The sequence below is a fragment of the Gymnoscopelus microlampas genome (genome assembly GCF_963454915.1).
Source record: "Gymnoscopelus microlampas genome assembly, chromosome: 10".
In the NCBI taxonomy this organism is placed as follows: Eukaryota; Metazoa; Chordata; class Actinopteri; order Myctophiformes; family Myctophidae; genus Gymnoscopelus; species Gymnoscopelus microlampas.
The window spans coordinates 29,282,091-29,306,085 of record NC_139947.1 but is presented as its reverse complement, the minus strand read 5'-3'; the positions used below and the strand labels follow the sequence as shown (position 1 = coordinate 29,306,085).

General features: G+C 43.2%; 1 protein-coding gene across 1 annotated transcript in view; it reads right to left on the bottom strand.

Annotated features, from left to right (window-relative positions):
• Nucleotides 1–12,418: 12,418 nt before the first annotated feature.
• Nucleotides 12,419–23,995, bottom strand: part of LOC311052974 (transketolase-like) — a 24,509-nt gene continuing 12,932 nt past the window's right edge. Inside the window, exons 7-14 of the mRNA XM_084068291.1 lie at nucleotides 23,044–23,240; nucleotides 22,707–22,871; nucleotides 20,020–20,176; nucleotides 18,967–19,097; nucleotides 18,736–18,819; nucleotides 18,068–18,161; nucleotides 17,502–17,624; nucleotides 12,419–13,205 (exon numbers count right to left, since the gene is read on the bottom strand). Coding sequence (XP_083924417.1) covers nucleotides 13,018–13,205; nucleotides 17,502–17,624; nucleotides 18,068–18,161; nucleotides 18,736–18,819; nucleotides 18,967–19,097; nucleotides 20,020–20,176; nucleotides 22,707–22,871; nucleotides 23,044–23,240 — 1,139 coding nt within the window. The 3' untranslated portion in view covers nucleotides 12,419–13,017. The remainder of the gene's footprint in view (nucleotides 13,206–17,501; nucleotides 17,625–18,067; nucleotides 18,162–18,735; nucleotides 18,820–18,966; nucleotides 19,098–20,019; nucleotides 20,177–22,706; nucleotides 22,872–23,043; nucleotides 23,241–23,995) is intronic.

The following is a 23,995-nucleotide window of genomic DNA, read 5'->3' as shown; positions in this document are numbered from 1 at the left end:
ATGCAATTTTTATCTGACCATTTTTTGGGGAAGAAGAAACATTGAGTTGAGGAGAAATGTTGCGTTTTAATCAGACTGTAGGTTTTAATTAAATACAAGTGTATTTGTTTTTTTTATTAGGTGTTGTATAAACATTATTATTTTTTAAAGGTTGTTGGTTGTTGTCTCTGGGAGTTGGTTGTCAGTGTGTCAGTTATAATATGGATGTATTGGAACTAGGAAGTGATATTTTTGTTTAGTGTTTTTCTTCTTCAGAATTGAATTGCCATAAACCTCAACCAAAAGGGTTTTTAATGTTTTTATTGAGTGATTTTAAAAGCATATGGAGCATAGCTAGCTAATGAATTAAGTATGAAGTACAGAATATTGACCCCCTCTGACGTGTTGTGAGCTTGAAGATCTGCTATTTTTGTTTGCTAAATGTTTGCCCCAGAATAGTGATGCTGTGGTTCACCACCTGGGGAAAGTGATGTCAAAACACACATTTGGGCCTCATAATATTTAGACTCTAAATGCTGAAGTGAGCCTGCCCAGTGGTTTGAAGAAGCTCTTCTGGTTTGCACTGAGGTAACACCTGTCCCATCCTCTACATTTAGAGGATGAGACAGGTGTTACCAGTGGTGGAAGACGTATATAGTACAAAAGTATTGGCATTAAACTATACTTAAAGTACCAAAAGTAAAAGTACTAAAATGTTTGAAAATAGCAGATCTACATCACGACGCGTTGTGAGCTTGTAGATCGTCTATTTTCAAATAGCCTAGGCACGCACGCACGCACGCACACACACCCCACCACACCCGTCCTTGTGTGCATCAGATCTGAGGCTTTGTGGCTGATGTGTTGTGACAGTCTAATGGTATCGACCGTGGTTGGAACCACCCACCTGGAATAATGCTCTGAGTGAACACTCCCCTTATAGCAACTCAGCTTTCCTCTCATCCCCTCCTAGGATTTAGCTTACACACACACACACACACACACACACACACACACACACACACACACACACACACACACACACACACACACACACACACACACACACACACACACACACACACACACACACACACACACATTTTTTCTCACTGGCTCAGGTGATGTGTCTTACCCACTCTTCTCCTTCACTCCATCTGTCTGTCTGTCTGTCTCTTCTGTCTATTTTCACCCATATCTCTCCTGTCTGTCTCTCATAGCAACTCAGCTCTTGTATATCAGCCTTCACTCACCCATGTTCTCACCAATCAGTTTATTTTTTTATGCTGAAACTAGAGTTTCGGGGGGCTACGCCCCCCTCAACCCCAGCCGCGCACGGGGCCCAGCGTGGCCGTGTGTATATTGGGGGACCCAAATCGCCGGAGTGAAACTGTGGAAAAGTTTTTTTGAAAAAGGAAAAAATTTGAAGAAATAATATTTGTTATGTTTCAGGGGGTCCACAGGGGGTCCGCGGACCCCCTGATGGTCCACTGACCCCCTGTGGAGTGTTGGGACGCGCAGGGACACCCCTGGAACATTGCGGACCATTTCGGTGTTTTTTTTTTTTTCATGAAGGTGGTTGCTTGTTTCTGGCGCAGGCTGTGCAAACCTGGCAACCCAGCGCATGCTGCCGCACGTTTAAGTGGCGTAGCGTCATGAGGGTCAGTGGGGCCGTGGCTCGGTCAGTGAAGACCCTGTAGTGCGGATGATATGTGGCATAGAGGGGCAGATTGTAAATCCACAGAGGAAACATCCGTGGGCTACCATTGGTTCAGCGATGTGTGCGGTCGCCCTGCGGCCCCTCCTCCTCCACCAATGTGCAGTATTGAGAGCCCTGACGTCACAACAATTGGAGCGATGGGCACTGCACTGTGGTTGGTTAGGGTACACCTAGGGCCCAGGTAGAAGCCAGTTAAAGCCTGCATGGGCAAACCCAGTTAGGACCCGCCTTGGTCCCACATAAACATGGCTAGTTGGGGCCCACCTAAGGGCCAGGTAGAAGCTACTTATAGCCTGCATGGGCATCGCAGTTGGGACTGAAGTGGATGGCGCTGACATTGCTGACATGGGGTCCATATGGTTTAGCCCACCTTGAAACCATATGGGAACTACGCTGGCATGCTGGCTGTAATGCAAACGCTGCATCATACCTGCAGTGTGTAGTTTGATGTTGTGTGTGTAGCAGATATACCTGCAGTGTGTAGATCAATGTCCATAGGAAAGTCAATGCCAAGCAGTGTTTTTTTTCCCCAGCAGAGTTTCTAGTGTCTCTGTGTCTCTCTGGAAGAGGTTGCACATGAACTCTGCAGCCGCACTGAGGCGCTCCAACACAAACACTCTGACATTAAGCTGCTTCACACAACAAACATCAGCACCACGCTGCTGTTTGTCCAAAAGACACAATATCTCCTCTCCCACCGACGTCATGTGTTCATTTATCGACAGCCGTACAGACTCCTTTTGACACATTTTACGTCGTTTATCCAGCTCTCACTGACTCTCCACATCGGGCTGTTATTTTGCTGCGATCAAGTCAACGATGTGAGAGATTAGCTATCACAGACGGACGGACAGGGGGTGAAACATAGTCTTGCGCCATGCCTTTCGGCCTGGCGGAGACAATAAAAAACCGAAAGTAAGGGAAATGGCCATTTCTGCAACAGAAGTAGTCAATAAACTATGCTATGAAAACATGGGCCACATTGGCAAAGAATGTAAGAAAGAGGCAATCATGTAGAAAATAGCCGATCTCCAAGCGTACAAAGCCTCTGAACGTGAGGCGTTTCGAGCTTGTAGATCGGCTATTTTCACAATATTTACTTGTGGAACGGAGTCAAACAGAATGGGGGGGTCCCAGATCAAGTACGTGTATTTGGGGGGGGGGGGGGGCGGCGTGAAAGGGTTGATAAACACTGCTCTAATCGGAGCGAAATTATCTGAAATTACTACATGAGCATAATGCAGCGTAACATGCGTTGCACGGGGCGGTCCTGCCATTACGTTAGTTACTGTAGTTGCTGTGGAGCTACATAGTTCTCCAGAAGACACACACAAACATACACCATGTACAATGGACGAACTGAGCAGCAATATAGACATTCACCACACGAACGTGCATTGTTGACAAAGTGATTGCACAGCCGCTGCAGGCATGACAACCAGGTTAGCGTTAGCGACATGGCAGCTATCACAGCGCCCTGTCCGTCGTGCTGCAACTGGCTGTGATGGCTACAGCAGTAACAGCAAGCTGTCTGCGATGCCATTGTCTGGAGACTGCTGTTAGCGTGACACGACCAATGAGAGTGAGCGCTGTAGTTGTTGCTAAGATACGGTGGCGTCTCTGCCCCATAGCTTGTAGATCTCTCACACATGATTGGCGTAGGCTGCGTTGCCAGGTCTGACTTTGTGTGTAAGCAATGGGCGGCTTATTTTTGCGCGCCTTTGGGCTCGTTTGCATTGTGCGCACGACAGCGCTTGTTTAGCGTACGTCAGCGCGACGTGGCAACGGACGTGGCAACGTGAAAGGTGATTGGCTGGTGAAAAGAAACACCCGACGTTACACCAGAAATGGTGCCTGGAGAAAATGGTGACCAAAAAAAAAGTTTGGAAAAAAAGGAAAAAAAACCCGCAGCGGCTGGCTGCTGTTGTGGTGATGAGGTCGTGCGCACGGTAAACGGTACGAAGCTGGCTCCCCTTCCGTTTTGTCCGACATTTGGTGAGTAGAATTAATTATGTTGCGCGGTGGAAAAGGTGTAGTGAACAGTGAGATGTCCCCTACGCGAGGCGTAAATTCAGCGCGGCCGCCGTGGCGAGTCAGTAGGCGACATGTGGTCTGGCGGTGCGTTGTTTATTCGATAACAGAGCTGTGGGGTGTCGCCACCGAGGGTGCGGAAGTTGCTCGCCATTTATATAGTTAGATAGTTTCACTTAATTGAACATGAGCAGTTGTATCCACTAGAGGGCAGTGTGTCTCTTTAAAAGATACTGAGAAGAACTTATAGGTTGAGTTCATAGATTAATTAAACTCATCACTGAACGCTGAATGAATTGTTTTAAAGTTATTATTACTTGCTAATTAATTAAGTGTTAAATAGCTCTATATTTCCATTGTAATCAATGCTATAGTGTAGAGTGTTTGTTCTGTCTCATAGTCTCTCCGGCGCTTTAGTAAACAGAACATACATTCTCAGGTCAGGATAACAATTTCATCCAATCACGAGTTAGAACTCATATAGGATCAACGTGTGAAATTGGAATTGATGAAACAAAGAAATTAGTCAAAAGTTGGAATTAGAACAATATAAAGTTGAAGTTGAAACATGGGTTCTGTGTACTGATTAGGTGAAATTGGTGACCTATCCACTATTAGATATGCTCCTTCTACCTCCATCAAATCATCACCTCTATCTGAATCAATTTAATCTTTAAAGCTCAAATGTGTCTCGCATCTGTAGACTTGCATGTGTGTGCATGTGCATGCAATCACATTAAGGCATGCATCCAAGCATGACAAGCACACACACCCACTCTCACACACAATAATGGGCACACTCATACACATGCACTGCTTATACACATGCATGTACGCTTGTGCAAGCATGCATTCACACAAGCCTCGTGGTGTCTTTCCCATAACAAAAACCTGTGTATACCGTAGTGTTTATAGACAAATATTGCCAAACATACAAAAACTGACATGTCAAGATGAAAGATATAATACTTTATTACAATTTCTATGAGACATTGAGCCATGCAATTACAAAGAACAAAAACATTCATTAAACACATGGTGAAAACAACTATTAGGGGCATCAGAGCATAAAATGGTGGCCATCTAAGATGGAGTCGAGTTGAATTGGCGATGCTTCTCTGCCCTCCCCCTTGTCTCCATGTTCTCACACTTCTTGCTCATGCTATCCTCTTTCTTTGCCCCATTTCCCCCCCTTCCGTCGCTCCGTCTGTATCTCTGTCATCACTACCCGGTACCCTCACATCCCTTCCTTTCTTCTTGTATGTGCTCTCCGTCTTTATTTCGAGGTCTCTATCTTTTTTCGTTACTCTCTGTCTTTCCCTCCCTTTATCAATGTCTTCAACCCTTGTTCCCACACTCGTTCCCTCGCTTTCTGCATCCTGTTTTCCTGTGACCTCCATCTTTGACTCTTGTTTGTTCCTTTTACCTTTTCAGAACTTTGCTCTCCTCTCCACCACATACAGTAGTCTCTCTCTCTTTCTCTTCGCTCTCTTCCTAATGTTTAGGGACACAATCGAAATAAGCTCTCAAGCTTGTTTGTGTTTACTGTTTTATCCTTTTGACAGATGCAAATATATGGTCATGTATATGCATTTTTATTTTGTCAGTGTCAACCAACTAATAAAAGTAATTCCAAACGTTCTGTCTTTAGCTTCTCACCCTGCTATGCCCCATCGCTTTCGTTCTATCATACTCTCCTCACCATCTTCATCTGTCTCTCTTCCTTCCTACATCCCTCTATCGCTCCGTTTACTCTCAACGTACTCCTTCCTCCCTGTCTCTGTCTTGTTCAACCCCTGCCACTCTGTTGGGACCATCACCCTACATTCATCCCTCCCTCCACCCCTTTGTTCCTCCCTCCATAGCCCTCTCTCTCCATCCTTCCTCCGCCCCACCTCTCTCTCTCACGCCATCCCTTTCTCACCTCCTTCGCTCCTCTTCGCTCCTGAGAGGTCTCCTCTCAGGTCCCTCTACGAGGCAGAACCTTAGGAGGCGTGTGCTATTTTCTAACATTTTAGTACTTTTACTTTGGGTACTTTAAGTACATTTTGATACCAATACTTTTGTACTTTTACTCAAGTACATTTTTAATTCCAGACTTTTACTTGTAACAGCGTATTTCTGCAATGCAGTATTGATACTGTTACTTAAGTAAGAAATGTGAGTACTTTTTCCATCACTGGTGGGTGGAGCCTCCTCACTCCAGGTACCTTGGTCGGTCGTTGCTGCTGGGCAACAGCGCGGCTGCTTGGTTGGCCGGCGTGGCGTGGCGTTACGTGCGGCTGCTGCACCGCCCCTCTGTCATGGTGGATGGGGCCGTCGCAGGCTGCAGTTGCTATAGGCGTCATGGGGGTGGGGCGTGCAGGGCAACACGCACAGCTCCAGCTATGTACAATATATTATGCGAAATTCATTGAATGAGTAGGCCTACAGTATGTGTTTAAGAGAAAGATTAACATTATGCACACTGCAGGGCAACTGTAGCGCAATCTTTTTAATGCACCATAGAAAAGAAGTGACATTTCTGGCACGTATGCCCTTCCCTAGCCTTTTCAATTCAGTCAAATTCAACTAAATTAATTGCTATGTACAAGAAAGTAAGATACAGGAGTCCGTCAGTCAGTATACATTCATTCATCGGTGTACAGAGTACATTCTGTTCAGCAGCAGCACAGATGGCTGTTTCGGATGTGCACGTACACTCTTGTGAGCGCATTGTGAGCTTCTAGATGTTCATTTCTTTTTGAAAAAGTGAACCCATTTGAGATATCGTGGGACGCCACTGCCAGAGTTGAATGGTCATGTTGAACAAAACCCTGAGAAAAAGACAAACTAGCCTAGCCTACTTGTTTTTGGAGTCATCCAACATGCGTGGGTGTGTGTGTGTGTGTGTGTGTCTGAGGATGTATATTAGTTGTGACAAGAAGTTGGTGTCTGTGGCCTGAGACAACCAGTGTTGATATTCCTTTGTGTCTGAGAAACTGCCCGTAAGGTACAGTAGGCTGTGTGTGCGTGTGCGTGTGCGTGTGCGTGTGCGTGTGAAGGCTGAGGGGGGTTCACTGAAGTGTAAGGAAGCTGGCAGCATGTTGAGATGTCTGTGCTTTGCAGATGACAAACAGGCAACACATAAATCAGCCTGTCTTTCTTTTAGCCTCCTCTAATGCTCTCTCACTCACACAAACACCCACATTGTGTATTCACACACAATCACTGAGCCCGATTCATTGAATGATGAAACGTTCTGAAAGACATAATGTATGTTGTATGTGAATTGAGCAAGTATTGAGGAATGCATTCTGAATGTAGATCTGTGTGATTTTGTGCATGTGTTCAGTACAGTGTGTGTGTGTGTGTGTGTGTGTGTGTGTGTGTGTGTGCCATCTGGAATGGGGGCATTTCTGAGGTCCCGTGTGTGTGTGTGTGTGTGTGTGTGTGTGTGTGTGTGTGTGTGTGTGTGTGTGTGTGTGTGTGTGTGTGTGTGTGTGTGTGTGTGTGTGTGTGTGTGTGTGTGTGTGTGTGTGTGTGTGTGTGTGTGTGTGTGTGTGTGTGTGTGTGTGTGTGCAGTATGTGTAGTGGATTAATATACACGGGCATGTGGGGCATAATATTTTGAATGTAGCATCTGTGTGATCTTGTGCATGTGGTGTGTGTGTGTGTGTGTGTGTGTGTGTGTGTGTGTGTGTGTGTGTGTGTGTGTGTGTGTGTGTGTGTGTGTGTGTGTGTGTGTGTGTGTGTGTGTGTGTGTGTGTGTGTGGGAGTGTGTGGGAGTGTGTGTGCGTGCAGACATACTGTCTTTGATTCTCAGTAATTAGACAATAGAATCCATACGACAGATTGACAGACAGACAGATGCTTATATGGCAGCAAAATGCACACAATGTATGCCTCCCAACCTGTCTCCACAGCCACAATGACACACACACACACACACACACACACACACACACACACACACACACACACACACACACACACACACACACACACACACACACACACACACACACACACACACACACACACACACACACACACACACACACACAGCTGACAGTTTTTCTAGTTCACAAGCCAGAGACAGACTCCTGCTGTGCTACAGGAACAGGGTCAGAGGTCATGTTAAATATCACATTCAATCATCTGGGACCCTTCTCACCGGCTGGGTACAGTTAGTACAGTACAGTGTGTACAGATGACAACACCCACCCACCTCTCTGCTTATAGCTACTGTCCTGATTGTCACTGGTGGAAAGTAACTAAGTACGTTTACTCAAGGTACTAAAGTACTGTACTTTAGTACCATTTTGATTTATTTTTTACTTTACTTGAGTATTTCCAATTTTCAATACTTTTGCTTCTACACCACTACATCTCAGAGGCAAATATTGTACTTTTACTCGACTACAATTATTTGAAAATGTTAATTACTAGTTACTTTGTAGATTTAGATTATTATTACAAAACATACACTTACCACTTCAGCCCTATATACTTTGGCTATTTGAAAATAGCCGATCTACAAGCTCACAATGCGTCACGATGCGACGCGTTGTGAGCTTGTAGATTGGCTATTTTCAAATGATTTGTATTGTACTAGTACTTTTAATTTAGGTACTTTAAGTATATTTTGATGCCAATAGTTTTGTACTTTTACTCAAGTAAATTTTGATTACCGGACTTTTACTTGTAACAGAGTGTTTCTACAGTGCAGTATTGATACTTTTACCTAAGTAAAAATATGTTGTACTTTTTCCACCACTGCTTACTGTTGACTCCCATAACTCTCAGAGTTACAGACCTGTATGGGTCCAATTGGAACCCCCTCAAGAACCCTGAGGGTCCCTGAACCCCACTTTGTGAACTATGTCATTGTGTTTTTAAACAGCAGATACTGTATGTGTCCGAGACACATTTCCTTCAGGACAATAAAGTCTACCTTTATCTTATCTCATGAACTCTTCCTTTCCATTTTGTCTGACCCTTCTCAGACCCTTGTACTCATTGTTTCCCTGTTAATATTTGATATATACTTAGTATTTACCTTATATATCAAGTTGCTTTCTCCTGTACTTGTTGCACGTTGAAATAAGCTTCATTGTACTGAATGGCTTGATAAATGAAACGCATTGATGTGATTATGAATATGAGGATGGGATATTATGAACTTTTTAATTTCAAGTACTCCCTTTACTCTGAGTGTACAAATGGAACCAAATGGACCCGTACTGGGTTCCATAAGCACACTCTCAGGGTTACAGACCTGCAAAGGTCCATTTGGAACCCCCTCAAGGAACCCTGAGAGTCCTTGACCCCACTTTTGAGAACGTTTGGAATGTACTACACAGTACATTTATCCCATATTCTATCACTCTCTGTCGCTCTGTCTAACACAGTGGTTCTCAAACTTTTTCATGTCAAGGACCCCCAAAATGATATGAGTTTGGTCGCGGACCTCCATCTCAAATATTTTGTTTCATAGCGCGCTATATTAAGTTAACATATTTTGCTGGGGACCCCCTGGAACCCCCCCAAGTACCCCTGGGGGTCCCTGGACCCCACTTTGAGAACCAATGGTCTAACACACACACACACACACATCCGAACGCACACACACGCACACACAGATCGTAATATGGTCTCACATGTACAGTACATCCACGCACATGCTGCAGTCCCCTTGAATCTTTCAATAGGCTTTTCAATTATTAACGGACATGAAATATGCACAACACGTGGTGGATGTGTGCTCCCGTAGACTCTGCTGACGGTCACCCTGTCACCTGGCAGTTAAGACTCAGGCTGCAGCAAAGGAGGCGTGGCTCAGCGCCTTGCACGGCACATTCTTATATACTGTACTGTAAGCCAGCGGTTCTCAAGCTTTTTCATGTCAAGGACCACCCAAAATGATATGTATTTGGCCGCGGATCCCCATCTCAAAGTATTTTGTTCCAGGAACCCTCCAGAAGCAAAGATTTGAGTTACAAACGTTCGCTTTGAAATATATATTCAAAGATTTGCACAAGTTCTCACGATTTTTCAAAAAATAGCAGATCTACAAGCTCATAGTGTGGCACTATGAGCTTGTAGATCTGCTATTTTTGAATAGCCTAACTATAAAATATGGTTAAAGTGGTTAAAATCCAACGGCAATGCAGAAATAATGATGAAATTGTTGAACCTGATCTCTCTACAAACCCAAGAAGAACATATAGCTGCAAGCAGCGATAATACGGGGCCAGTGAATAGAGAGAGAGAGAGACATGGAAACGGAATAGATTGAAGAGAGAGAGAGTGACATGGAAACAATAGATTGATGAGAGAGAGAGATGGAAACATAATGGTTTGATTGGACATCTCAACCTACTGCCATTAACAGGATTCGAACTCTCAACCTTCAGACTAATAGGCTGCAACACTACCTATAGTGCTATAGCTTTGTCCAGGCTGATATTGTCTGTTGAAGATCATAAACTCTTGCCTTCTTTCATGAACCAAGCCCCTGTTTCACTAACACCAAGATCACTCGTTCACAAACCATTTACCAATGAAGAAATTGTACATCTCCTCAGAACCAAAACTAGTGAAAGTAGCCGATCTACAAGCTCACAAACCATGAAAAGTTGTGAGATTGTAGATCAGCTATTTTCAGAATGAAGTATGTCATACGTTGAAAAAACGTACTCTCAAATAAGCATTTCAGGTTATCTTTACCATTTGCACATGTATTCATTGATACAGTCATGTTGTTTGCAATTCATCTTAAATTAAGTCTGCATCAAGTGAGGCTTGAACTGGCGACCTTGAGATTGTGAGGCATTCATTTAAGGGAGACGCCATTGGCCCAACAGACAAGTAACTGTGAAAAAGGAGATCACACAGATGATACAGTTTCACGCAAATAGCTGAAAATCCTGGGTTTAAGTGTTTTTCAAACTGCTCAAAATTGCGGAAAATCTAAGGGCGGAGCTTAATGGTCAAACTGATACGTGTGTTCCTCATGAGTCAAGGCACATGTGTAAGCAAGTTTCACGACTTTCGGCCAAACGAGGCATGACTTATGCCTGTTTAAAGTCTGCCTTTTCAAAAAATTGCTATAGCGCCCCCTTTTGGCCAATTGGATTAAGATTGGTTTCAGTGATATTTGGAATGACCCTGTACATTTCTGCAAAGTTTCAAAGAAATGTGAGTCTGCATGTATGTTTTAGGCACAGATGAATAATTTTCATAAAACTGTAATAGTTCAAATCTATCTCCTCCTGGGATTTTTGAGCAATCTGCACGAAACGTTTAACACTTGAACTTTGGACCTCTGCCTACAAAAATTTCCAACGGATTTTCCATAAGTGAAAAAATGCAGAAGTTAGGAGCCAATGACTGTTTTTCATATAATTCAAAATGGTGGGCGATCTAAAGGTCAGAGGTCAAAAGTCAGACCACGAAAGTTGTCGGGCATGAAGAGACGCATGTGTGTATCGAAGTTTCATGGTTGTAGGTCAAACAGGGCATGAGTTGTACCTTTTCAAAGTTGGCACTTTCAATTGAGTGCTATAGCGCCACCCTTTGACGAATGAGTGTGAGAATTATTTCTTGGTAGTTTTTCATGAGCATCTACCATATGGCCGAGTTTCGTAAAAAGCGTATGCACGGTTAAGCCAGAACTGGCAAAAACAAGTATTTTTCAAACTGCTCAAAATTGCGGAAAATCTAAGGGCGGAGCTTAATGGTCAAATCGATACGTGTGTTCCTCATGAGTCAAGGCACATGTGTAAGCAAGTTTCACGACTTTCGGCCAAACGAGGCATGACTTATGCCTGTTTAAAGTCTGCCTTTTCAAAAAATTGCTATAGCGCCCCCTTTTGGCCAATTGGAGTAAGATTGGTTTCAGTGATATTTGGAATGACCCTGTACATTTCTGCAAAGTTTCAAAGAAATGTGAGTCTGCATGTATATTTTAGGCACAGATGAATAATTTTCATAAAACTGTAATAGTTAAAATCTATCTCCTCCTGGGATTTTTGAGCAATCTGCACGAAACGTTTAGCACTTGAACTTTGGACCACTGCCTACAAAAATTTCCAACAGATTTTCCATAAGTGAAAAAATGCAGAAGTTAGGAGCCAATGACTGTTTTTCATATAATTCAAAATGGTGGGAGATCTAAAGGTCAGAGGTCAAAAGTCAGAGTGTGAAAGTTGTTCAGCATGAGGAGACGCATATGTGTATCCAAGTTTCATGGCTGTAGGTCTAACAGGGCATGAGTTGTACCTGTTCAAAGTTGGCATTTTCAATTGAGTGCTATAGCGCCACCTTTGGACGAAAGATTGTGAGAATTATTTTTTTATCGTTTTTCATGACCATCTACCATATGGCCGAGTTTCGTAAAAAGCGACAGCACGGTTCAGCCAGAACTGCGAAAAGTGGCAGAAGTGACAGAATACTGCCAATAACAATACGGTTCCAGAGCAGAGCTCTGGCCCCGTAATGAAGCCTTGTATTAAATAACACTATACAAATACAAATTATATATTGATAAAGCCAACTTGTATTTAAGCTATGAGTAGCTAAAACAGGGGAAGAAGACACACTCAAGACATGAACATTGTGAAGAAACCTTTTTCCTTTTATTGTTGTGAAACAGTCCCTGCTATGTCAGGATCAAAATGATTAAAAACAGTCAGTGCTCAAAAAGACCAAAAGTTCCTCCACACACTGCTCGCTGTAGTGGGGTCGAGGGATTATACAAAGTAGATGTGGGTTCAAGGAGACATGATGTACAGTAGCAGCCTCCAAAAATGTGACCGGATTCCACAGAGGAAGAAAATAATAACTTCACTTTTACTTCAAAACACGTTTACTGATTTTACTGACTACATCAGTACTGGACTTTTCTCCGGGAGCTATGTAGGGTTAGACAGGGTTGGTGTGTTAGGGTAGGTTTACTGAACTTACAAAGGAACATGGTTAGGGTTGGGGGAGGATTGGGTTAACTCAAGGGGAGAATGGGGTGGAGTGAAGGGGATGGATATCAAAACCACAACAATGACACTTGAAACTGAAATATACATTTCCTTTCGCTTACTTTCCTCAAATGAACACTGTATCCATAGGCCTACTAACTGTTTGTCGTGGAGGGAGGGAGGAAGAGCATGTGTGGGGAGGCCAGAGGTGCTTTTCCCTCCCCATGTGTTTTCTTCTTTTGTTGTTGTTGTTGTCTCCATGGTGACACAACCAGTTACCGAAGCGTCCGTTTGTCGTGTTCATGGCAGCCGCTGTGTGAACCACCAATCTTACTTGGCGTTGGCGGAGTTGCTGAGCATCTTGCGTACCGCCTGGGCGATGGCGTCGCGGTCGATGCCAAAGATCCGGAGCAGCTCGTTGGGTTTTCCGCTGCGGGGCACCTGTGACACAGCCAGGCGGTGGACGGTGAAGCCCGTCTCATTCACCACGGCCGAGCACACTGCCTCGCCCAGACCGCCTGCAGAGATCAATTCAATGGAGAGAACAGGGGAGTCAGATTCAGGACCCCAAGGGAATCCCAAGATGACAGTGAAGTGACAATTTAAGGACTTTTAAGACTTTTTTAATCAAAATAAAACTATAATGTACTATAAAACCTGGTAAAACATTGGCCAAATTGTCAAATAATGTAAGAGGCAAAAAAAAAAAAAAAAAAGCAAATCTACAAGCTCGTACATACTGTAGGCTATTTTCACAATATTTGTCTGTGGAACCGAGTTAATCAAAATGTAATTTTTGCTATTAGTTGTACTTTGAGTGCTTAAGTATATTAGTGCTTTAAGCAGTAGGCTGTTGTTAGTTTGTATTAGTTGTATTTGTATTAGTATTTGTGTTTGAAGTAGTAGCAGTAGGTTAAGTGGGCTAGTCCAATCAAGTGCCTTGCTAAGAGTCTGGGAGAAGGCCCATCACATCTCAAGGACTATAAAGGCAGCCCTGGCAGTGTTTTCTTCAGTGCGCTTTCAAACTCTGGAGAGACCTGAGCTACTGGACTCTTCTGGTGTAGTCTATAGGATTTTCTTATCTAAGAGGTTGCTATTAGTTGTACTTTGAGTGCTTAAGTATATTAGTGCTTTAAGCAGTAGGCTGTTGTTAGTTTGTATTAGTTGTATTTGTATTAGTATTTGTGTTTGAAGCAGTAGGCTTAAAGCAGTTGAGCAGTTAAGCAGGCTAGTCCAATCAAGTGCCTTGCTAAGTGTCTGGGTGAAGGCCCATCACATCTCAAGGACTTTAAAGGCAGCCCTGGCAGTGTTTCCTGACCACTTCGGTCTGCCGCCTCGGGGCGACTGTTTTCCCCGTCGCTCAGTGGTCCTTCTGGCCGATCTACGCGGTCACAGCTTTTTTTCGGTTTTATTGGATCTTGTTTATATTGATACGCTTATTGGTTTTAGCTCTTGCTCATTTGATTTTCCTATTTGTCTCATCTGTTTAAGAAAGTAGGTAGCTGATATATTGCTCTTTTACCATAGCGCTAGGTATACTCTTAGTTGCTTGTTTTAGAAGAGAATGCATTTAAGACTTCTGGTGATTATTAGTTTTCTTGCCTACCTGAATGCACTTATTGTAAGTCGCTTTGGATAAAAGCGTCTGCTAAATGGCCGTAATGTAATGTAATGTCAGATTAACTCGCTGGGAAGAAAGACTAGATGTTGGGTCTGATGACAGAGGTTTTATACTCATTCCAGCATAGCTGTTCTCATGAACAGAGTTAAAGGATTTAAAACTGTAAATGTTAGAGGAAACCCTGGAAATGTACACTTTTTGAATGAAAAAGAAAAAAAGCAATGAATAATAACAGTGGAAGATTTTTCTTTAAAGGGGCTACACCATGAATTAAAAAAATATATATTATATATAAATATTGCCCCCTAATACGTTTTAAACAGGTTGTAAGCCTAAAAAACATCCAGATATTTTTTCTCACAATCTGACTGTCTGTCATTCCAAGCTTTTTCAGCTGCAATACCAAAACGTCCTATTGGGCAGGGGGGAGCTACTGAGCAATTCTGTCTGGCCATCGTCAATGCAAAATCAGTGCAAGTGACATCACTTGCACAGCCATTCTGAAATGGCCTGTTCAGACACGCCCATTCAGGAAATCCATGAAATGAGCATGAATGACTGAATGTTAAAAAAAAATATTTTTTTGGGTACAAGAGACACTGGGGAGCCCAAAAAATACTAAAAACCTAAAAAAAAATGAAATTCATGGTGTAGCCCCTTTAATTCCTCACAATGACGTTTTAAAGCAAAATATTTCTAGCTCTAATTTTGTGCTCTCATATTTAACACACTTACTATACACTTCACTTCATATTTGCAGCCATCAGAAGGTGCAAATCCTTCATACCGTTCTTATTTCCTCACTTCCTCTCATGCTTACGTCTTTCGCCTTTGCTATCCTTCCCATCCCTGCTTCCTTCCTTCCTTCCTTCCTTCCTTCCTTCCTTCCCTCCCTCCTTCCCTCTTTTCCTCTTTGTCTTCCAACCAGCTGTCATATCAGATCACTCACACCTCCATGGTCAGTAGAGTTCAGCTGTGATGTGATGTTCACTGACAAGAATGACAACGCCCTCCCAATGCTTTTTCCCTCCTCCCCGTCTCTCTATCACTCTTTCCATCGTTCCTTCTCTCCAACCACTCCCCCTCTTTTTTTCTCTCTCGCCTTCATCCTTTTCTTAATTCCTCCTCTCTGTCTTCTCCACCTCCACCTACAGGTATACTCATTCCGCTCTCCTCCACCCTCCATCCATCTCTCACTCCTTGCCCGGGTTACTTCATTCCCTCTCTGAGTCCTCTCCCACACTCCTCCGCTTTCCGATCGCGAAAGATAATTGTGAGTGTGAAGATGGGAGTGAGGAACAGGCTTGGTATGGAGGTGTTTGAGGCAAGGCATAGAGTGGGGGTGGGGAGGTGTGCCGTTGCACTAGCCATGAACCCATCTGTACTCTGGGACTAATAATTTGTGTGACATCCCCCTCAATAGCCTTGAGCCTCCACCCCTTGTGCCCCTATATTGTTAAGCCCCCCTCATTGGTACTGCATAAAAACATGCACACCCATCGCTAAAATGTAATGTTCTTTGACAGCTTTATCCTTTGTCCAGTCTGCCCCCCCCCCACATACACACACATATACTGTACATACACACCCCATATACCATCACCCGCCGCTACCACTGTCAGACCTATCCCTCTCTACACATTTTTACCCCCTGCGATTCAACCTCCAACCCTCTCTAACCCTGGTTCCCTGCTGTGTCTGTGAACGGACCCCCCAACCGTGCCATCTTCCTGACCCTTGCATACTGGCCTGTCATAATCATTTCATGTAAATGTGCAGGTGCGTGTGCGTGTGTGTGTGTGTGTGTGTGTGTGCGTGTGTGCGTGTGCATGCGCGTGTTACATTTTCTTATGATTGACTCACGCAGACGTATGTGTGTGTGGGAGGCATGTGCTTGTGCATTTGCATGCTTCTACATGTAGCATGACGATGAATGTCAAAGTGTTTGCATGAATGCTCTCTCTCGTGCGTGCGTGTGTGCGTGCGTGCAAAATCTAAACTAATGTAAACAACATACATCTTCTCTTATGGGGTCCCTGGCACAAAATATTTGGGGGTCCTAGATGTTTGAGACCCACTGTTCTCGAGGGTCCACTTGTTAGATTTTAGATGTAGTATGTAGTATGTGTAGTATCACGAGAGAAGTGATTGAAACTAAATGCAGGGCATATAGTATTTACACACAACACACATGGAAAAATACAGCGAGAAGAGGAAATCTAAAGCGAGTGAGAGAGGGAGGGAGGGAGGAAGTCAATTTTGGACTGTGTTGGTATCTAGGTCAATGAGAGCCCAAAGGTCACACAGAAATTTAACAAAATTAAACCAATGACAGATACTCCTGACTTCTCCCTCTTCTGTACTACTTTTCCTCTCTCTTCCTATCACTTTTCTCCTCATTCATTTATTCTATGTTTCTATCTATCTTATCTATCTCTTATCAATTTCAATGTCAAATCTTCCCCTCGCTCTTTCTTCACCTACCTCTTGTGACTCAGATCTCTGCTTTTCTTCCTCCTTTCCTCTCTCACCACCCTTCCATGCTCTCCTCCATACCTTCACCCCCCCATCCACCTTTCCTAGCTTCCCTCTACTATTCTATTTGTTGTGAAGCCCTATGATTTGGCCTTGATTTCTATGTCGGTATGACATCCGTATGATGCAGAATGTATCTCCAAAAAGCTAATGTTTAGGGAACTGAGGGAAACTAATGTCTTTGTCTTTATATGCATGAATTTTGACATTTGTAAAGCTGGCTGCTGCTATATTGTTAGTCTAATTGAATGTTGACCCCTTATGCAGAACAAACACAGAACCCTTTTGGCTTTTTCTTTTCTTGATTTTTTTTGTAGCTGCATTTAGTTGCTTTCTGGTCATGATCATTGTTTTTTTTTAATTTGTTGCACTTTTCCTTTGTGACTGTTCTTTGTTGTGTCAATGAGCCGTTTCCATTACTTTTCTTTTTTTCTACATATTTTTGGGGTACAATACGATACGATACGATAATACATTATCGTCAGTTCACACTGAAATCTGTCTGGGGTGCATGTGCTTTATTTCACAATACAGCGGAGAGAGAGAAAGGAAGGTGAGGAGAGAATGCGACACAGAATGGGAATATGTGACACAGAATGTCACACCTTTGGGCCCAGCACTGTTTATTTTTGTTTATATCTTGTTGTTGTGTACCCACCTTCATAGTAGTGGTCCTCCACTGTGATGATGCGTCCCCTGGTTGCCTTGGCATTCTCAATTATGGTCTTGGAGTCTATGGGCTTGATGGTGAACGGGTCAATCACACGGATGTTGATTCTCTCTGGGAGTGGAGGCAAGAAAGTTTTGTTTTGTTTAGTTAGTATGATAATATAACACACATCAAATCACAATTAATGAGTTACTTGGCTAAATTGCTTTGTGCAAACTTTGAAAAAGTATCCCTTCTTGACTTAACCAAACAGTCAGAAAATTTCAAATGGTAAGCAAAGAACACAGACAAAGCACTGCTTTTCTTCAATGTCAAATGGGGTACTTTTGCATTGCAGGACATTGATGCACCATGTTGCTGGCAGAAAGCACACTCAACGTCTGTCAACATCAGTTTATAAGAGCCCATGACGTACCTTAGCTCGAGTTTCCATGAAGCTCACTCAGCTTAACTGGTAACCAGGGAACAAGTTCCCATCTATTCTTATTAATGTATAATAAGAAGGGAACTATATTTAAAACTCCCCCATCCCTTTGCTTTGTACTGTACTGTACCTTTCTTTAACTGTTCAGCTGCAGCCAGAGCCTCATGGAGAGTCACTCCTGCTCCAATCACAGTCACATGGTCATCAGTAGTCTTGTACACAACCTGAAGGGTAGAAACCCATTTTAATGACACAATGTAGACTGGATGAATAGTTGTGTTAATGTGAAATAAAAAGGAACAAAAAAAAGCAAAAACATCGGGGAAAACTTGTAGTAGGCTACCATATTTTACAACTGCCAGCCACTAACTTTTAAAAAATGTGTTAGAAGTACACTAGCCTCACATAGCCAGATGAATTAGAGCTCTCTGCCTACCAATACATCTGGTGACATCTAAATTCAATGTATGGGCTAGACCTCCGCTAACAAACCTACTGTAAGCCCAATGCTTTGAAAACCAATCCTGGTATCGCCCTAGGACCACCAAGTCTTTACATTGGTTCGGTGATACAATTATTTTCTCCAAACCTTTTCCACCCAGTTCAAGCCCCTAAATTGAATTGAAATGTCACCAGACCATTACGGTGACAATGGCAGATATCTCTGATATGTCTGCCTACGTGAGACTACACATACACAGTAAAATACTTTAAGTTCATTTATCCATTTCTAATTCAATAAGTATAGAGGCCGCTACTCATTTCTGTGATATTTTCTGGTGTGCATGAACTACAAACCTTAGCCTGTCCAACATGGAAGTCCTCGTTGCTGTTATAGAGGACGTTGTTTTCTGGACGACTGGTTCGGATGAAACAGAGACCCTGAAACACGAGTGATAAACGCATACAGTATTTATTATTCAATAATTATTCAATGTTATATGTATTTGTTCTTTTCAATACATAAATCCCTTTCTATCACTACCCTTTTTTGATTTTGACGGCTTCTTTATCGTAGATTCTGGGTACCTTTGTGTTGGCGGCCAGTTCCACAGCCTTCTCGGTGGAGACACCGTCGCTAGGGTAGAACACTGTTGCCGTGGGGATGGCTCTGAACATGGCCAAGTCCTCCAGACCCATCTGAGAGGGCCCATCCTCGCCTGACACACACACACACACACACACACACACACACACACACACACACACACACACACACACACACACACACACACACACACACACACACACACACACACACACACACACACACACACACACACACACACACACACACACACACCATTAGGTTTAGTGATATTTGACATTGTTGGAGACATTAGTGGACATGCATGCATTCAGGCGCTGTGGACATGCAATGTACCTGAGGAGGTGGAGAGGAAGAGGAAGAGGAGGAGGAGGAGGTTAGACAGTATCGGGCCGCCTCCTCACCACCACTTCCGTGACACAGAAAGATTGGGAGGGAGAGAGGAGGGAGGGGAGGAGAACTGATACGGGGCGCAGGAATGGACCAACAGAAGAGGTGAAGAAACGAGTTCAGGATTGAGGAACATCAAGAACCACAGAATACAGCAGTGAAGACGAGAGATTCAACCCACATACAAAGTAAAACCCCAGGGAATACTCTGAAGAGTGTGAGGAAACGTTGCTGATTTTAACCTATCCCATTGTTCTGATGTGAGGAGATCAATGATATAATGTGGCAAAAAATATTCTTATCGTTTTCTGTTTATTTCTCCGCAAAACGATGATGTTCAAACGCATCGTTTCACATCATTCGCGTACAGCATGTGTGCCTGTCCAGTGATGTGAAATGAAGCGTTTACATGACCTTATGCAACTAAAATATTTCAAAGAGAAATACACTGAAGACATTGGGTATTTTTGGTCACACTATATTACTGATCTCCTCACATCATAACAATGGGATTTAGGTTGAAAATCTGCAACGTTTTCCTTTTGTATGCAACCCATATGTGTGTACAATGTCTCTATTCTATAATCTAGAGAGGGTCAAAGGTCAGTGAGTCCAGGCTGTGATTGGTGGAGAGAGACACTGACCGATAGAGACGCCGCAATGGGAGCCACAGAGATTGATGTTGCTCTCGGAGATGGCCGCCATGCGGAGTTGGTCGTACGCCCGGGTGAAGAAGGTGGCGAAGGTGCTGGCAAACACCACGTTACGGTCCCGCGTGGCACAGCCGATCGCCACGCTCACCTAGGGAGGGAGGGAGGAGAGAGGGACAAGGATAGAGGAAGTGAGTGAGAAGAGGAAGGAAGAGGTGGAGCATAGAGAGGAGAGGATAAATACACAGTAAATTCAGTGTTAACTGAAGGGCGTCCGTAGCTCAGTGGGTAGAGATGCCAGCTGGGAATCAGAAGGTCGCCGGTTTGCCCTCGGCTCTCCGAGTCTACTATATTTGAAGTGTCCCTGAACAAGACATTTGACCCCTAACAGCTCTGCCTGTGTGCTCATCTGAGCCATCTGAGCAGCCATCTGCTGGGTGATGCAGTAAAAGTAATTTCCCCTCCCTGGGGACCAGACAATACTCCCATCTGCTGGGTGATGCAGTAAAAGTAATTTCCCCTCCCTGGGGACCAGAAAATACTCCTTTTCCCTTATCTCTGAGAGTGCACAAATGTAATCAAATGGTCCATTTGTTGCAAATGGATAAATGAACACTGAGTATTTAACAGGTACGAAATAACAAATGGTTAGTTATTGATTATTAAACATGTCTGATACAGTGCAAGCTCTTGTCATGCTCACTTACAGAACAGAAGTGAGAGAGAAGAGGAAAGGTTGTAAGGAGGAAATACATATTTCTATGTATTCTAAGATCTTAAGTTTGTGTTTGTTTATTCATTAGCTATAGACTTGTGTATCAAAACCATTTGTTCATTGTTTTCAAGGGAGTGAGAGGGCAGTCTGAGAACAGCAGGCTCACCTTAGGTGAATTTGATTGGCCATTATGAAAGTGTTTACAGTGCAGAAAGTTAGGGAGGGAAACGTATAATGTAGTTTAATTGATTAGCTGTTAGTTAACTCTAGAAACTACAGTAAGACACAATTGGGACAAAAAAAGGAATCAATCATTATATGCACAGTAATCTAATGGGCATAATAAGCCATACTGTCACTGCCATATGGCACTCTAGAAACTACAGTAAGACACAATTGGGACGAAAAAAAAGGAACCAATCATTATATGCACAGTAATCTAATGGGCATAATAAGCTATACTGTCACTGCCATATGGCATGATGCTGTGTAAGCTCAATACCGGAATCACTTAATATTTAATGTGACATCACAGCGACAAAGCTGCAGTATTTAATGAATGCAGATAGCCAGTGACCTATTTTCTGGGGGCCTATTGTTGTTTGGCAGCCACCGAGAGTCACAGGGGCACAAAACAAAGGCTCATTAACTGGAATAATGATGTTGATAATGGTAAAATGGGGATAATAATAATGTGGGTGACAGTAATTATCTTTCTCAATGGTATCTTGGGCAGCAGAGGAGAAGAATTTGATTAAGGTGACATTATAAGGTGAATCAGTGAAACAAACCAAAGGTTAATTAAAAGAGCATCAGGTTAAAGTCACAGCTCAGGAAGGAGTTTATACTGTACAAAATGTGCCAAAACTCCTGACAATATAAGAGTAGAATACATTTAGGTGACATTATAGATCAGCTCTCTCTTTGCTAGACCTTGCTTCATATACATACTAGTAGGGATGTGTCAGAATAATCAAATATTTGATTATTCGTTCCCAGGGTTCAAAGTCGATTATAAACAAATATATATCATAATTTTTTTTTTTTTTTTTTTTATTGTAACTTTATATTTTTGTGGGGGCGGTAGCTATACTGCGGTCCAAAGGCAGTAACTACAGTACATTGTAGTGTTGGTTGAAGAAGAGTATTTAATTTGTAGGCAACATTTTTTCTGAGAAAGATGTTCGACACACAAGTAGTAAACATCCAAATCACATTGATAAACCAGCAGAGTTTTTGGACCTGCAGGAATTATTTTACCCTCAGTCCGAGTTGTAATGTTACTCAGCCATTCACGACAATGTAGGCTACTTGTATTAAAGGAAGAATAGTTAGTTGATTTCAGTATTTTATTTAGCCTATTTACAGCAGTCTGTATGTGTGCATGCACGTGTTTGTTCAGCGTGCACTCACAGCGCGTGAGTGTTCAGTCCATGTATGCTGCTAGATCGGTTGTGAAGGAAGGGGGGTAGCGAGACTTATTTTGGAGGTCGCCAGACAAAAAGGTTGAGAACGACTGGTCACTAGTCTGAGACATTGCACTGTGCTTCAAGTCTTGCTTGAATGACGATGGGGTTCAGAGAGTCTGTGTTTGTGTGTTATTCTTTGCATCTAACATGGCCAATGATATAGATGCAATGTATTCTATGTGATCTAATGTAATCTATGTGATCTAGATGCGTGGTCGAATATTCAAATAATCGTGATTCATTATTAATGGCAGTAGGATAATCGACTTTGATTTAGGTCAATCTTGCACATCCCGAAATACATACATTTACAGGTACACACACACATGCACACGTACGTACGAACGCGCGCACACACACACACACACACACACACACACACACACACACACACACACACACACACACACACACACACACACACACCTATCACAACAACAGACTTCTCCTACTGTTGGCCATTGAGCAATGTTATGACATGCTAGGCTAGATCTTACCATGTTTTGCTCTGCGATGTAGCATTCCACATAGCGGTTAGGGTGTTCATTTTTGAAGAGCTCAGAGAAGGTGGAGTTCTTGGTGTCTCCGTCTAGAGCTATGACGTGGTCGTTGTAGCGTCCCAGCTTGGCAAGAGCAGCTCCATAGGCCTTCCGTGTGGCGATCTACAGAACATACATGGATAGAGATGTAGTCATTCTTGCTTGCTCGTGAAATACAGGAGCAATCTTTGTAACTTTTCCCCCTCATTGCACATTCACTGACTCAATAACTCCTCCAGTCACACAATAAAATCCTCAGTGTTAATTTAACTCTGAGAGTGTACACTCTGAGCACCTTTTCTCCAGTTTTGTAGCTGGGTGCGCTTGGCATGCGAATGTTGCGGAGGCTGACGGGTGGAGCGTCTTCACTGGGCGGTGCAGGGTATAGGCGCTTGCTGCTGCTAACGAGGTGTCCCTGTAGCTCCTTCACCACACTGTCTGCCATGTCTTTAGGGAGGATCTTCCCATGCCAACCCATCTTATCCTCAGCCGCTGGAAAAGATAACAATCACACATAAAATGCATTAGAAAATGTGTGTTTGTGTATATGCTACAGTATGATTGGGTAACCAGTCAGATTGAAAAAGGTGCACTCGTTTTCGCCGTGCCGAACTTTGCGAAGTTACCTTCAGCCGACTCAGATTCGAAAATCATCTCCCCCCTAGTCTCGGTACCTCCGAGACATCAACACCGCCTCGCGCGCGGTCATGGTACACAGACAGATGGGTACAATGGGTAGGTTACTCTGACAAAGCCCACGACACTATGACTCAGACAAATTGGTCGGATCTGCAGTGCGACGTAAGTGTGAGGGCCACGTAGTGGGCCGAACTCTAGATGTGAGGGCCAGGTAGCGTCCCGAACCTCTAGTCAATCATATTAACCAAGATTCAAATGCCCAACCCAAATGATTGTGTGTACGTGTGCGTGTGCGTGTGCGTGTGCGTGTGCGTGTGCGTGTGCGTGTGTGTGTGTATACTATATATATTCGACCTTGCAAACCTTGCACACCTGTCAGGCATGCAGAAGTCCATCTCAGTGGATTAATGCTAATCTCTATAGGCCAAAGGGCACGACATCTGAGGCAATATTATATACATATACACATCATATACACACTCTTCTCTTTAAACTCGTCTCTCTTTCTCTCACCCTTTCTTACATGGACATTAAAGCCAACACTTAACTCTTTATAATTACTGACAATTAATCTATAGCCTATGATGAATGTTGGACAATGCACAATG